The sequence below is a fragment of the Colletes latitarsis genome, chromosome 14 (genome assembly GCF_051014445.1).
Source record: "Colletes latitarsis isolate SP2378_abdomen chromosome 14, iyColLati1, whole genome shotgun sequence".
Lineage (NCBI taxonomy): Eukaryota > Metazoa > Arthropoda > Insecta > Hymenoptera > Colletidae > Colletes > Colletes latitarsis.
The window spans coordinates 28301068-28318082 of record NC_135147.1 but is presented as its reverse complement, the minus strand read 5'-3'; the positions used below and the strand labels follow the sequence as shown (position 1 = coordinate 28318082).

The window sequence follows — 17015 nt, the reverse complement described above, 5'->3', positions numbered from 1 at the left end:
TGACGTTGACGAAGATCCACGTTTCGTAAAATCCTGGTCGAGATTGAACGCGTCAAACGCGGGAACAGTGACTGACGCGTGACGGAATATTTCCACTGTCCGGTACGTGCAAGTGATAGCGGTCGTGCTTGGTCAGACGCTTTCTCGATATTCAAACCTAAACTCCTCGTCGCTGTGAAAAATGGGGATCAAGAACCGAGCGTAGCTTTTTGGCTGGAGATATCCTCGATATTTTTGAAAATTATAACAAATAGAAATACTCGATGGCTTTCATTTGCATCGATGTAGAGTAAAAGCACTTTTCTAACCGTACGCGCGCGTTGTTTGCGAAAGAGGCGGAGCTCGTTTTGCGTTTACGCCGCGAGTGGCGATAACGATTTTTTGGTTAGCGTATCGGGAGGGGGTAGAAAATTTCTTTTTGATCCCGAAGCCCGCCGCCATGTTGCTTATCGTTGGCTATAAAAGTTCTGCGCCGACACTCCGGCGGGCGTGTAACGTCGGAGAAAATCTAGACACTCGTTTGCAATTCCCCGAGGAGAGGCGACTGCACTCGGTTTTGCATAACAACCGTTGCGCACGTACGCACGGTTGCCTCTCGAAATAATAGCGAATAGACAGCCAAGTGAACATTATACATGCATAAATCCACCGAGAGACTCGCGGATCTCGCGCCGCGAACAAATTTACATGCCGGAACGATCGAGACACGTTTCTTTTCGAGTTGGATTCGCGTCCACGCGAACGGACGCGAACTTCCAAAGGTCTTTTCAAGAGTCCACGGCCCGGTGACCCGGGTATGTAGGTCGTTCCTGTCAAACTTGTTTCTATTGATCCGCGAATGCCGGCCACATTTTGAGATTCTTCGTCGGCGTTTCGCAACCGCTGCAGTTTCACGTATCGGTAGCAGTATGTCAAGCAGCTACTGATGAAGGAAACTGCTATGCTTGCGATACGTTGGCAGGAAAACTGCAACGCTTCCTTAACTTTGGCGACGTCGCCCGTTCCGTCCGCGAAATCTCGCGTCTACGCGCTAACGATGCAACTGCCACGAAGGGAAACGAATTTGTAAACCGATCGAAACGATGGGGAATCCGGGCGCAGGAGTGTTAACCATTTGTAACGCACAAGAGTGCATCGATCCGCTGTTTCAGGCTGGAGTGCGTGGTGAACGCCCTTTGCCGTGGACTGAGCCACGCGTCGAGCAGCTTGGCGCGGCTGGTCCTCGACATGAATCTGTCCGGTAAACAAGTGTCCCAGGTCTGCGATGCACTTCGTGGCTGCGTTCAAGTGCAAGCGCTGCACTTGCCCCATTTGGGCTGCGGATGCGAGGGCCTGGCCTCGGTCGCGGAGCTGCTCAAGGAGAGGCCGCTGTTGGCGCTGAACCTGGCCGGCTGCTGGGGAGCCAAAAACGAGGATCAATCCAGCTCTGGAATCAGTATGGGTAAAACCTTGCCTTTATACTTTTTGTTTCTTTCGCCTTTTCACCCTCCGTTCGCGACCGTTTTCTTTCAAATCGATAAAATCGCTCGAACCGACGCACCAGTCGTTTGATTTCATTCGTTTGAAACGCGATTCTCGGTTCTCTTTCCACGGAGTTCGACGCAAAATTCCCGCGCTTTTATCCGAAATAAATTCCACCCTGTTCATTTAATTATCTATTACCTTTCCCCGTTGCTCCACAAGCTTTTTATGCATCGTGTTCGTAACATTGTTGTGCTTCCCAGGCGTCTGGGTCGCGGAAGAGGGGCTTAAAGTTGACGGAGCTCGGTTCGTCGGTCGCTCGATCAACAAAGCGTAATCGCGAGCGTGAGCTTAACGAAGCCCCGGTGCTCAAGACGAACCGAATTAATGATCACGCGGGGGTAAACGACCCGTAATTTCAAACCGGCGGTGTTTGATCGAGGTATCTGCAGGCGGCCGTGGCCGAATAAAATTCCTGTCGGGTCATTTGAAATTTTAATACGCGTCACTTCGTTAACGCGTCCCGATATCGAGCGCTATTAAGGTCAATTTGCGTGATAGCGCGGCCTAGGCGCATCAGATTTATCGCGATCCGGATGCACTTAGACGGTATTGCCATCGAAGTGCCTTCGACCGTGGCAACTACTCGACACTGTGCACGTTGATCGAGTCGAACACTGAAAATCAATCGGCCGATTGGAAAACTTTTGTTGCAACTGCGAAACAGAGGATGCTTGCGTGGTTTCAGTTTCGACGGATAGTCGAATCTCCCGTCATTGGTATGTTTTTCGTGTTGCGCGAGCGACGATGTTCGTTTAGGGGATGTAGAGACCGTCGGCTTTGTTCCTTTGAAGGACAAAATTGCACGGGTAACGGAATTGAAAATATCAACGTTCCAAAAACAGCGTCGAATGACATTTTAATGGAAAATCATACAAGGTTTGCAGTAACGGTATAATGACTTTACCGAAAAATGTCGGGGAGTTATCGAGCTACAAAGGGATCACGGTTTTTCACAGAATTCAAAGCTACGTTCAAAATACGTGCCTAATACGTGCACTCGTTGATAAAATGGGATTCAGAGAAAACAGATCGCCGTGGAAGCGCGAACGTAACCCCATAACGAGCGCAGTATTCCTGGCAGCATGTACACAGGGTCATTACCTCGGTATAGCCGCGGAATTAGAAAGTTGGAATTAGAACAGTTTCCGGCCTGCAGCACGCAAATCGGAACGCAAAAGTTCCCGCGGCATTTTACATCGCGCGGGAACGAAACTTCAGCCCTTTCGAACTTTAAGCCGTACGCCATTTGCCGGAGCTGCCGTGAGTACACATAGCACGTAAAGGCGGAGGGGACGTTCAATTTATGAAGCGAGGTGGGTTTTCTCTCGTGAGCGAAACTGCAATCCCGAGAAGGCGAGGAGCGAAGTGTCTAATACGGCCATTTGTTCTGGATAACGAATGCTACCCCGGACATTCTCCAATTTGCGTTGGAATTAGTTTCAACGTCATTTTATCTGCCCGAACCACCCCCGACCGGATATTCGATCGGTCTTTGCACGACGTCCTTTCGCCCCGATACTCGGAAAATGATAATCGATCGTTGGATCGCTTCGCTTTCGATTTCGTCAGGGTGTAAATCCCAGCGACAACTCCTTTATTCGCTGACGATAATTGCAACCCGATAGGGTGAATGACCAGAAGGAAATCGCGATCGATCGTATCGTCGAATTGCCAGCAGGGAGTGTTTAGATTATGGAAAGGTTTTGCGGTGAATCGCAGGATCGCTCGTAAACCTCCAATCGGACGAATAAACTTTACGATCGACCCTAGTTCTCGTATTCGAATATTCCTGATTCGACGATCGCTTCCCGCAACCTTCCTATTTATACGGACCAAAGGAGGAAAAAATGGCACCGTCGAACGGAATGGGAATAAATCGCGATGATGCTTTCGCTGGAATAATAACAGCCCCCGGATTCTCGGATTGTCTCCTCGAGGAAGATGAACAGCGTCCTGGGGGATGGTTTATATACGAACCTCCGTGCAAACGACACTTTCTAACTGAATTTCCTCTCGCGAATAACGTATTAATCATCTCTGGTGGACCCTTCTGGCTCTTTGTTACGCCCTTGTCCAAACCTGCTCTCTCAACAGCCCCTTAACGTCTTCCTCCGCTGCCATACCTCTTGTCTTTCGACCTCTGTGACTCGCGTCTGTTCTCTGCGGGCATGCATGAGCGAATTTACTCAAACTTGCCACCGATGTTAACGTCTCTCGTGGCTCGGTTGAAGCCTCTGTTTGAAAAGGGAGCAGGCAATTAAGGGTAGAGAATCTGATTCGCTTCGCCCAGCGGGCTCGCAGTATTTTCGCTTCGAGAATAACTTATGGTATAGCTATTCTTTATCTCGACAAGCCCTAACGTAAAGCAAACACGTGCTGGGCGTGTGGGTTCCTTGTTCGTGGTGGTTTAACGCACCCTTCGAACGGTTTCCCTAGTTTCTCGACCTCCTGTGGTCTCTTGTCCCGTTGCCTTAGACAAACGGTGGATCGTCTCGCGGTTGATGTTATCGTCGCGGCCGGTGTTGGTAAACAGCATCGCGCGTGTTCTCGAGATTGTTGCTCCTTCGCAGCCCTGGCAATTACAAACACCCTACGGCAACTCCGTGCCGCCAATTCCCACGCGAGAGTTCCGACGAGGAGCTCCGTGAACTTCCGGTTCCCTTCGCCGCGGGAGGAACTGGAGTTCCACGAAATTGCCAATCGACTCGCGGAACTCCGAGAGCTTAAAGTGGTGCAGTTTGTCGCGGACTTCGTCGAGAGCCCTTCCTCCTTCTATTTTTCCCACTTAAGGGTGGATCGTACACCGTGGGAGCTCGTTGCCCTGTTGTGCAATTTATATTTTTCGGGGGAACGTTTTATGGTACTTGTTCGAGAAGTTTAACGTTCGTTTAGCTCGTAAGCTTTCTATCGTGGATTCAAGGTTCCTTTCGGTTCTTTCAATCCACGCCATCGATTTTCCCGCGAGTACCTTGGAACTTGTTCGAATCAGAATTTCGACTTTCCTCTATTTTCTTTAAACGGATAACAGCCGGATCGAGTTTACTTCTGACGGGCTGAAAGAAGTCCCTCAAGATTCCCACCCCTCCTGCCCCCAGGAATCGAAAGCAATCTTTCTCGAGGCGACGACGACGAGTCTGTAGCGTGGTAGACAAATCAAATCTTTCGGTTTGACGGTTTCTCGAGAGAGTTCGACGATTCTTTCCCTTTTTCTTTTTATTTTTTTGTATTGTTTCTCGATGATATGTACGTACCGAAGGCGAAAATACGTGGGACGGCGAAGGACGACTTTGATTCACTGAGAAAGACGTTCCTTTTCCGCGTTTCGCTGCACTTTACTGCGCCACGGACAAATGCTCCTAGCAAATCTATACTGAATTTCCGTAAAACGATCGAGAAATGGTCGTGAAAGAGAACTAAAAGGTAACTACCATTGTTCCCGCGTACAAATTATAATAATACTAACAGACAGCTCTTTGAAATCGGTGAGATAGCTCAAGATTAGTTGTAATGGAATAGAACAGTAGTATACTGCCATGATGTGACAGCCCGGGGCATAGTAATTTGTTAAATTGTCTTCCACAAAGGACGAAACGTCACAAACTGATAGTGTTCGGAAAACACTGATGGAATATCGTCGTGTCATCGTGATATGAATAGACATACCCCCGAAATCCTACCCATTTTCCAGAAAAAAATTCGAGAAGGTGTAAAATTTTTCGACGGAAAAAAAAAATTTCAAATCGTTTTGGAAAAATTATTTTCGGTTGCGGGGGTCAATTACAATCATTTTTGGTCATTACACATACCCCCGAAATCCTACTCAGTTTCGAGAAAAAAATTCCTTACCGAAAATATAATGTCTGACCATACGTTGGTTTCTTCCCCTGAAATTTCATGCGAATCTTTAAAATGTCTTAACTTCTGAACGGATTGGACGATTTTAATGTTTAAAAAAGCAAACGACGCGTATTCTAGTACAGAATATTTATAAATTCTAACAATATTGAAAAAGTTATTCCTTTACCCCGTAAAGTGAGAAAAACCCCATAGAAGTAGTCCAATTTTCAAACGACCATCACTCCTACGATAGCGAACGTATCTCATTGAAATTTAGTATGGAAGTGGAGCTCATAGGTACCTACAAAAAAGTATTGAACAACATTTTTGCGCAGCATCAAATAAATTTATTAAAAATGAAAATACAATTTCAATATTGCAACGTAAAGTTACTCGTCCAGTAGTTAAGTGACCGATCGTTTTTATCGCGATTCCGAATGCGATTCGCCTCGTCGACGTTGAAATTCCTTTCTCAGCGAGCCGCGAAATTACAGTCTTTCTGTTCTTCCTTTCGCCTTCGCGCGAGTCTATTGTTGGCTGCTGGATGAACTTGGACGTATCTCGAGAGCGTATCCGTGCATACTCGGATCTCTCGACGGTGTTCCAAGCTCGATAAAGCCTGCACCAGTACTCGAGTACGCCTATTTGCTTCCGCTACGGGATTTTAATCAATTCGCCTCGTACCAGATCTTCGATGAATCTCCTGATAACGAGGCTGCAACGAACTGGAAAACAATGTAACGGCTCGAGACGCTAAGGAGGGTAATTTCGGGCTTTGATTCCTCCGGAGATTCGGGTTACAAATCTCTTCGGATCCTGGTTGCATGGACTTTCGCGATTAACTGTATTCCATCGTCCCGGATTACCTTACAAGTTCGAGATTTCGGAAGACTGTAAACCCCCTTTGGCTGGAACTCCGCTAAAGCAGTCACGTGAATTATGTAAGCTTTCGTTTAAGATTTTTCCCGTTTCCCGCGAACGCTCGCAGACAATTTATCGCATGATCGACGAGCCACCGGGGCACGTGCAACGAACGACCGTATCGTGATTTATAGATCGAACCGCTTCTTGCGCCGAAGCGCTGCATCAAAACGCTTCGAGAAACTGGTCCGCGTGGATATCGTTGATCCTCCAATGTCGATTCCACGGATTTTAGTGCCATCGGAATATATCGTTCGTTACCGTTCGAAACGGTAAACGCAATTAGGAAATACTCCTTTGTCGTCGGAATTCCATCGCGGAGAAATTGAATCTCTTCGTCGATTGACATTCTCCGATAATTATTTCCGTGGAACGTCCGACGGATGATCGCGATGCAAGATTCGCGAAATATTTTGGACGTTCGGCGTAACGAAGAACGCGTGCTCCTTTGTTCCGACTTTAATGGATCATGTAATTATCTTACGAGTCGCGATGCGAGCTATTCTCGGCTTTAATAAAATCGAAGAGGAAAGAATTAAACGATGGAAGAGGCTCGAGGTCGTTTATTATTCCCTTTGCGATTCCGCTCGTTCAGCGTAGCAGAAGCGAATGAATTTAGATGCAACCAGAACCCGTAACGTTCTTTGATAATTTGGGTCAAGCTTCCCTCTCGCTGTGCAGCAAATGGAGGTCCTTAATCCGCGCGTGCGCCTCCATTATCTGTCTTGAGTGGTTATTTAGCGACATGGTGCCAGCGACGAATAAAAGCACGCTTTGCCCGAATTCGGAGACCCCTTATCACGACGTTTTAATCTCTCCGCTCCCCAAAAAAGAACGCAGAAACCACTTGGACACATTCTGCGGACCGTGATCGACCTTTCACCGTCTTAAACGACCACTCTAATGATTTTCCGTATTAATGGAAAAGCTTTGAATTAATTTCGTCGCGATAAATTCGGCGAGGCACGGCTGGCGCGTTAAACGGAGTCCGGTTCAAAAGTCGTGCGCAACTCCTGTCGCTCTGTTTCGCGAAAAAAGACCCATCAGCGAGCGTCTCTGTTTGCGTATCACTCGCCAGGGAACTTGGCAAACTCGAGGCATTAATAACGGAAAGTTTCGTTCGCGGAAGTTTCGCGGGAGGGATCGCGAACAAACCGTTCAGCGATCCAGCATTAACGCGAGCACGAGAGAGAGAAAAGCGGGGGCGGGGAGTCGCCGGCAAGGAGATGCAAACGCTTCCGTGTTGTTCTTCGACGGTGTCGGAGAGCCTGTTAATAGTTCCGACCAAGGTGCTTCAAGTTCTTCGAGTTACGGGCTGTTTGCTTATGCCACGGTAACCGGATCGATCGGCAATTTGTCACTGGATGCCACGTTTTCGCGGTAACGACGCGAAATTATTAACTCGCGAGCTTCAACGGCCGAATCTAAGCGCGCCCGGGTGCTCGCGAGTTAAGCAAACCACCCACATCTCCATCGAAAAAAGTTAGAGTTTCACGGATACCGTCGAAAAGTTTCGAATTTATTTGCGAGAGGTATAAGCTCCGTTCGGTTCGCGCGAAATTCAATCGCGTCAGGTTAAAAAAAACGAGGCAGACATGAAATACGTTGGTCTTGAAAGCCTTAAAAGCAACCGGTGCATTGTTCGTTGCAGCCAGAGCTCCGTGGACGTCCGCCGAGCGATTTTTACTTTTCAGCAATTCCTCTAAACAAGTTACGATCCGGCTCTCCGTTACGTCTCGCAGGATTAGTCGTTTCCGGTCCACGGAGCCACCGCAGAGCGCTTGACGCGAGAGAAATCTCGTTCGGTTTTCGGCTATCCACGCCGATAAATTGTTCCCACTTTTCCTCCGGAGCCTTTTCAGCCGTTTGAAAGCCATTCGGTTGACCGCGGAACCGCGTTTCCACCGGCTGCTGGTGCACGTAATTAATCCATCGGTGGACACGCGACCGCGTTGTTCGCGCCCGTAACACGAGACGCGCTTTCGATAAGACGGAAACGCGGTCTACGCGAAACCTAATCGAACGGGGACTCGTTTCTGCCTTCTGTTCGATCAATCGAACGAAATTTCGGCCGGACGATTCTGCAGGAAACACGAACGATGCGACGTGTTCGATGGAACCGGACAGAAACCACGATGGCTGCGCGTCGAATGTTCTTTTTTCCCGGTCGGTGTACACCCGCCGAAACAATAATAAATCTTTCCGCGGGGTTAAACGAACTCCGAGAAATGAATACTCGGCGGGGCTCGATCGTGCCGCGGAGACTCGACCCGGAATTAAACCAGGTTTAGAACGGGGGAGGAACGTTCGTGCCCAATGTACCGTGCGCGATGGAAACGGCCATTACGTCGCCTTTAGAACGGGAAATGGTTTTTGTCCGAGGCACTGCGGTCACAGCGTAAATTCGTCGACGACGGCGCGACAAAAACGGTGTGCTTTCTACCAACGGAGTGCCATTGTCGCATCGAAGGTGTCCTTTACTCCGTAGCCCCCCAAAAAAGTCTCGTACCATATTAATAACGGATTCCTCCAACTTTCCGCACTCGTTCGCACGCGTTACGAAATTCCTGAATCCTTCTCTGGCAAGTTTGTACCAACGATAGACGCGTCTCTCGCGGTTATTTCCAGTCAGCAATCGCCGATAACGGGAGAGTAACTCCGTTATTTCTGAACAGCAACAAGTAGCTGGCGATGTTATCGCCGCTACTGCTTCTCAAGGCAATGCAGTGGGAGGAAGTAACGCTTAGTTGATACGCAAATAGCGATCGAAGACGCAACAAGTCATATTTCCTCTATTTCTAAGCCGTGCTCGAACGATTTTATCGCCTCTATCCTTAAAGGATAAATAATCCCAGCAGCGGTTGGCGGTTGCTTATTAGATTCGACTGCTATTAGTTCTCTCGTTAGTAATCGTTCCAGAGCTTCCTTAACGAGAGTCGACAGTCAGGAATTCCTACCAAAAGCTCTCCAGCGACGGGTCTCATTTCCTGGTGCAAACCGTCGCTCTCCATTTTCCCGAGAACGTTCCCTTCCGAGCTTCGGCAGACGTCCCGTAAAATCAACAGAGATATTAATACGACGTTTGTCCGTTACTTGTCGGAGGCGGCGACCAAGTTAATGAAATGTTAGCCGGACGATTCGCAAAAATTCCAGGGACGTAGTCGTGGAACGTTACGGGGGCTCTCGGGAGACGAATTAATATTCCGTTTGGAATTCATCGGCGCCTGGCTGTGCCGAATTTCCGGCAATCCGTGGCGGGCACGTACGCCCATCTCTACGAGATCACGTCCAAAAAGGAGTTTGTTAACTCTGCTCGAATCCGAAACGAGCGCCGAATTAAACCTATCGCGGGACGGAAGTCCTCGAAAATGCTCGTGGCTCTAACGACGTTATCGTTTCCGCGATTCGGACACGATTTCAACCCAGAAACTATGCTCTCTTTGTTCCTCCTTGATCAATGATCATCAGGTTTATTAATAAGTGCCTAGAACAATTTTCAACTCGTGTATTAAACTGATAAAATAACGGGGGGGGGGGGGGGAACTGTACTGGATTTTATTGGTGTTTGTCTTTTTCGCGAGGGTTTGAAAACGTGACGCGCCACGTTTTATCGACCAAAGCGTCGCGAACGATCGACTTGAGAAATTCTGTTGGCGTCGACGCCGCCTCGACCCGTAAACATTTTATGCTTTTCATTCGAAGCACGAGCCAATGAGTGACGCGCGCAGCTTCTTCGCGATAAAGTTTTTTCGCTGTTCGCGATAATATAATCGGAGCGTGCGCGACGTCGCCCTCGCCGTCCATCGAGACAAAGTAACGTTTCCCCGTAAAAATGCTTGTAACTTTAATACACTCGTTGCGAGGCTTTGTCGTCGTGTAACCCTGTTCGAATGAAAGGAAATAGAAATAACGTCCGCGAGCGTTGCGAGCGCTGAAAGATCCGTGATGAAACAAAGATGGGAACGAGACGGGAGTCGCGAGAAGAAAACACATTGAAACGAAGAAGAACTAGGGAGCAACTTGTCCCGAAGAGCGAACGGAATATCTGAAAAGAGGCGATTCTCTTTTTATTTAGCAGTGCGTTCACCCGCGCGACGACACTCGGCGCATTGTTCGTCATTGAAGTCATTATCTTGAAACGACATTCGAGCACGATGAGAAGGAGGGAGGCCCTTAATAGAGTTCCCTTCGTAACCGCTTCCTGCCGGCATCCCGAGTCTGTCGGTTATTTTACGAGCCGCTTAGCAACGCGTGGATGCCGACGACGCTACCTTTCTCGCTTGTACACTTCGTTTATATTAATTCTACGCGGAGGGAGGAGGCTTTACGGGCCAGTAAACTCGGCTGAACGCGCTTAAGGGCTCACGGTGTCTCGTCTAATGCAGTCTAATGTCGCTCGCGCTTATGCAGCCACACGGAATCTCACCGACTTCCTTACAGCGCCGACTGCTGCTAGACTGACTGCCTGCAAACAGAAATACGACGTTGCTTGGCGCTCGGTAGTTTCTCATAGTCGATAATATCTGAACGATATAGTTTTATATGCTCCGGGTTAGGACGAACGCGTGCAAAATTTGCACGCGGATTCCGTGCAATCGGAACGGCTAAACCGACAATTAACGACCCCGAAACTAAGTTTCTCTAACGCGTCGATGGAGCGTGTCGCTCCGTAATCCGGTTCACGGAAATGAGAAGGTTGAAATTGTTGCGTAGGTTCGGGCTCTGGTTCCGGAAGTAGCGGCTGCGCTTCCAGCACCCTTGGCACGCTACCCCTTAATCGGTGCTACTCGTCCCTTCCGCGGGGAGCTTTGGCAGCGTACGGCAGCTTAACGAGGCCCGCAACCCTGCCACGACTTCCGCTGGGTCTTGGCCTTGGTCCCGCGCCCGTCACCGGAAACGGGCCACTGCCGCCAAACGACAGAGACAGGGACAGCAACGGAAGCAGCAAGAGGAACAGCGACAGCGTGCTGTGTCATCGTTTGCCCCTATTGCACCCGTTGCCCACTTGCGACGTCAGCAGCCACCAAGGAACCACCGGCTTCCACGAGATCTTCAACGCCATCAGGTGAGGATTTACATAAACTTTCCGCTTGCGAGGCTACTTCCAAGATTATTCGATGATTTGCGATCGCTTTCGGCGAAATTTACTACGCTCGTTGCAATTGAATCCCTTTTATACCGACGGGCTTCTATCTTGCAACGTACAGAGACCCCGGAGTACCTTTTTATTCGGGGGTTTTACCGTCCATGGTACTTTCCGGAATCGCTATACCCGACTACGAATTGGTATACGTAAATTATCCTCGTTAAAGAGGATAAAATTCGGGGGTTTACTAGTCACGATACTCGCACGAATCTTCAATTTGGAGAACCGTGTAAGAAACACGGAACTTTCCCAGTCAAGCATCGTTTCTTGGTCGGTAGTCGGGCAACTTCGGGCCGCAGACTGGAGCACGAACCGTGGGTCTGAATTCTCCGGAAAGTTTCCAAGATTTGGTTGCCGAACGGCCGGTAAATGAGTTATGGAAATTAAGGAGACGAACGAGAGTGGCCATTCAGGAAATTATACGAACTTCCGTCGGAAAGTTCCGCGAGGCGGTTCTCGCCTTCCGGATGGACGATTGTTAGACGAGGAGTTTAAGGATCAGAGAGAGGATTGCGTCAACGTCGTTCTCGCAAGATCGTTGAGATTGCGAAAGTTGTTCTCGCGTTCGCTCGCCGCCGGCGGAACTACGACTTTTCCGAATTTTTCCAACCGAATGTTCGTACAAACAGTCAGCCGCCCGAGGTAATCTTTACGATCGTTGTTATTTCTACGACCGTGTGCATTCCTAGTTAACTTGGTTTTCCCGAACGTTAAACGAATATTAAAATTACACTGCGTTGTGCGTGCAATAATAATTACAACGTCGTTGTTACGTGATCGCAGCAGCAACGTTTCCTGTTCTTGGTGTTTGTTCGAGGCTCGAAAAAAGCTTTTAAATATTCTCTCGGCGGACGGAATAAAATTCTGTCACCTGGCCGTGGCATTCATCGGTCGCGCGTTAATTTCAGTCCCCACCTGCTCGTCACCTGGAAACCGTTTATTGTTCCTGCACACGTGGTTTCGGACAACCCTTTTCTCTCCGTAACGCGACGTTCGTTTTCCCATTACGCGGCTCCATAATGGAATTCTTTCTCCCTCGTTACGCGTTATAATACGGACGTCAACGGAGGGAGGACGTTTTATACGAGAATTCCCGGCGCAACCGCGTCGAATAATCTCGCCGCCGACAGTTTTCGTTGCGCAATGTTATAAACGAATACCGAACATTCTTCGAACGCCAGGGCGACCGCGTGGAGCTTCAGACAAACCGCTGCGTACGTCGCCAACACGACACGGACGGCCAAAATCGCCTGTGCTTTTTAATCCGCAAATTCCAATTCGTATGGTAAAGTTTAAACAACGAATCGACGAAACGATTTCGGTGTATTAAACTCGAAAAGACGCGGCGTATGTAAAGCGAAAAGGAAAAATGGGGGAACAGCACGGCGTAAAAAGTATTATGGGCGGCCACGCTTTTCCTCTGTTGCACGCCCGTGGCTGGAGACCATTTGTACCGGCGGTTTGATGAAAAGGCGGGAAGAAAGGAGGCACTTTCGCCTTTATGAATCCGTTTTTACGAGCGCGGGCCAGGACGCGATACGTCGCGCGTCGAAACACGCAGCGAAACCGGAAGCCGACCGGCCATAGTTCACCGCTTCGCCCCATTGTTTCTTCGTTTACGAACAAATGTTGACACAGCGACCATTAAACGCGAGAAACAACTCCCACGTTGTCCCCGTCCTCTTTGTTCCCTCGACTTCCCATCACATTTCATAATTGAAATTTAATTGCGACGTCGTTTTGTTATTATTAGAGTTATCTTTGATAACAAAAGTGCTGCTGGTAATTATCAGGACGAATAAGGAAATATCTGTAGCCGTCCGGTCGATTTTCGTGGTTCGTTCGTTCCTGTCGCGACATTTTCGGACGGCGTATTCGCAAAAAAGAGTTGCGAAAACGGAATATTATGTTACCTCGTTAACGTTCGTTCACCGACTAGCTCGGTCGCTTCGTATTACTTCCGACTCCGCGTCGCAGAATTTAATGGGAACATATTTTCGGGGGGCTCGGCTTAAGCGCGCCAGAAATTAACGAGCAAAAGCGACGTCGACGAAAGAGGCAAACGAATCGCGCCGGCACGCGAATCAGCCGAGCACAGAGAAATAATCTCGGGAATATTTTTCCCGTGGGTGTTCCAATTTACTCGCGTCATCCGGCCGGGGTCCGGTTCTCGTGTTTTTAATTAAAAACATCGCTGCCGCTATTCGTGTGCCCCGCGTGTATCTCCTCGCAAGCCGCGTTTTCGATTCGCTGAAACGCAACAGAAGAAAAACAAGCCGGACGAGAACCAAGGAAAACGTACGATCGCGCGATTGAATAGGCAAAAGGGCATAGGACGATCGTTTCGTTTTCCACAGACCAAAATGAAAAGAATTTCTTGTTAGCCAACAGTTATTTTAAAGAGCTTCAAGAAACGAACGTCGAGCAAAACTTTGCAATTAGAATGCACCGAGAGCGAATCGAGTCGGTGTCCATTTTCAATCTCCATTTAACAATGCTTGCGTTTCGAACGTCGTGTTTTCGAGTTCGAGACGGAATATAGCTGGAACTTTTCGGCGCTTACGCGAAGCATTCTCCGAGTACTCGGACCGATCGGAATTTACATCGTGAAAAAAGTTTCGGGTCGAAGTTTTTGGAGTCGTATCGTTCGATACACTCGAAGAAAGAGCTGGGTAGAACAAAGTGGAAAGTGGAAAAGTATCCTGCAAAACGCGGGGCATTTAACGTCGTTAAGCATCCGAACTAGCCTGGGCTGGGCTATACTTGGGCCGCGCTGGAACTTCGGAGAATCTTCTTTGAGCGTAGTTAAAAGGAAATTACGAGACGACTCGAAGCCCCGAAGCAGCGCAATTAACTCGTTACGCGATACAATGGCTACGCGTTTCCATCGACTTCTACTTTCTCTCGTCGCGTCCCTTCTTTGCGACTCTTCAGACAGTAACGCGATACGAGTTGGAAATTCTATAACGTGTCTCCTACCGCCTACTTATTGTCCCTAGGAACAGACGTTCTCTAAAGCTACGACATCCTAGACTTTCGGGCCCGATTCGCACGTCGAATTACTATCCTTCGGCAGGGGCAAAGCTTCCTTTTTAAAATGGCTTTTGGTTTTTGTCGATCGGACTTTTCGTTTTCGAGATATCGCAATTTATGTAAATGGTCATTTTTCTTAATTCGACTATCGCTGTCTCCGTCTGGGGCGTCGCGCCGGACCTCCTTGTCGCACGTTGACCCACTGACCGAGTGAATGAGTGACGTCACGTTTACTACTTACTACGAGCACGTGCGGTCAGTGTCCTCGCGACGTAAACAAACGCTTCGGACCCTTATATTTCCGGAAGTAGCCAGCGCATCGACGCGAAACTAAAATCGCTATATCTCCGGAACTAATAAAGCTATCGACTCGTACAAACGCTCATTTTAAAGGGCATTTCATCCCCTATCCGATGACCATATCAACTATTATTTTTTATTCTATCCTCTATGTTTATTTTGACATTTACTTTGACTCTGTATACCCAAAGACGTTTCGGTAACTCCTACGACAGGTGTACGATACAACCGGACCATAAATTGTTTATTTAATTGAAAATTTATTCCAATACAAGGTCGTAGGATATTTTCCCCTCGGCGAACGTACGATACTGTTTCCAACGGAGAGTGTCGTTGCTCGAAAAGGGAAATCAATTCGTCTGAAACGCGGTATCTAAAACGCGTCGCGCTGCCTGTGATCCATTGCCTCTGCCATGGCCGTTTATTTCCACAGAATCGTACGAGCTAGCGTTTTCTCGGCAAGAGCCAATACATGGCTGAAATCGAGAGAAACGGGGACCGATACGAGCTTTGATTTAGAGTATCGCTTTTATTGGCCGAGTGGCTTATCCGTGCCGAGAGCGGGTCGAGTAAAATGTTTATTTTCGCTCGCGATTCAAAGCACGGCCGGGGGCACGGTACCGTTCTCTGGGTATATTTTTACTGAGATAGATACGTCGAGGGTACTCGAGCGGATTTACTCGTGCTGGATACCATTAAAGGCGCGCCATTAGCTGTACCCCCGACCACCGGCAACCCGTACCACGCTAATAGCCGAGTAAATATCGTTCGGCCAGTAGATACCATTAAATCCAGACGCGATCCCGACCAGCCAGACAATCGACCTCCTTAAATTGTCCCCGTTAAATGCAGGTGCCAGCTCTAAGCGTTACTCCGCGTTCCTCCGTGTCAGACTTGGCGACAGTCGGAGACGATAGGTTCGACAAAACCATTCTCGCGTCGGCGACATTTTTATTCCACGAACGCCCACGTTGCGTTCGTTCGCTTACGCAACGTCCACGAGAACCGAAGAACTGTTCTTTGCGAGGCCCGATTAATCGAGGACCAACCGTATTTTAACTTTTCCTGCAAAGTTGCTCCGATCGATCAACGATTATTGGGCTAATTGTCCGTCTTCTGCCGGCCAATTGAATTTTCCCGGTCCGTTACTTCCTTCGCCGGAAGAATTTTCTCGATAAAAATTCTTAATTGACCGACTTCGTTTGGAGCAACGGGGGAACGTTGATTCGAACGGAATCGATGCATTATAGAGCGATGGCTCGGCTGGGGCCTTTATAAAGTGTAACTGTTAAACAGAAATGTTAACGCTGGACTCTGCTGGTCTCCTTAGGTTTTGCTGGCCCCTGCTAACATCTGCAGACTTCTCTGCTGACAAAAGTAAAGAACTCCTGACAACTTCTGACACCATACAGCGATTTTTACTGGCTACTGCTCATTACTGCTAGCCCCTGTTTGCTTCTGCCTGCCTCTACTGGTCTACGCCGGTTTCTACGAACTTCTGCATGCCTCTGCTGGCCTCTGCTGATATATCTAGCAACGCATAACGATCACTACTGGCTACTACCGGCCTCTGCTAACATCTCTTCCTCTCTGCCAGCGTGTGCCTATCTCTGCATGCCTCTGCTGGCCTCTGCTGACCACTGCTTATCACTGCTGATATTTCTGACAACGTACAACGATTACTACATGCTACTGCTTGCCCCTGCTTGCCTCTGCATACCTCTGCATACCTCTGCATCCCTCTGCTGGCCTCTGTATGCCTCTACTGACCCCTGCTGACCACTTCTGATATATCTGGCAACGTATAACGATTACTACTGTCTACTGCCGGCCTCTGCTGATCTCTGGTGATCTCTGTCAACGTGTGCCTATCTCTGCATGCCTCTGCTGGCCTCTGCTGACCACTACTCATCACTGCTGATATTTCTAACAACGTATAACGATTACTACATGCTTCTGCTGGCCCCTGCTTGCCTCTGCATACCTCTGCATACCTCTGCATCTCTCAGCATCCCTCTGCTAGCCTCTGCATGCCTCTACTGACCCCTGCTGACCACTTCTGATATATCTGGCAACGTATAACGATTACTACTGTCTACTGCCGGCCTCTGCTGATCTCTGCTGATCTCTGTCAACGTGTGCCTGTCTCTGCATGCATCTGCTGACCTCCGCTGACCACTGCTCATCACTGCTGATATTTCTAACAACGTATAACGATTACTACATGCTTCTGCTGGCCCCTGCTTGCCTCTGC

The 17015-nt window shown here is 48.7% G+C and overlaps 1 protein-coding gene across 2 annotated transcripts in view; it reads left to right on the top strand.

Annotated features, from left to right (window-relative positions):
- LOC143350341 (uncharacterized) overlaps positions 1–17015 on the top strand; it is a 141851-nt gene that overhangs the window by 111726 nt on the left and 13110 nt on the right. The window contains exons 9-10 of one of the 2 annotated variants that reach the window (XM_076782419.1): positions 1152–1441; positions 10996–11347. In XM_076782419.1, the coding sequence (XP_076638534.1) occupies positions 1152–1441; positions 10996–11347 (642 nt within the window). The remainder of the gene's footprint in view (positions 1–1151; positions 1442–10995; positions 11348–17015) is intronic. The other variant, XM_076782418.1, reaches the window with a different exon arrangement.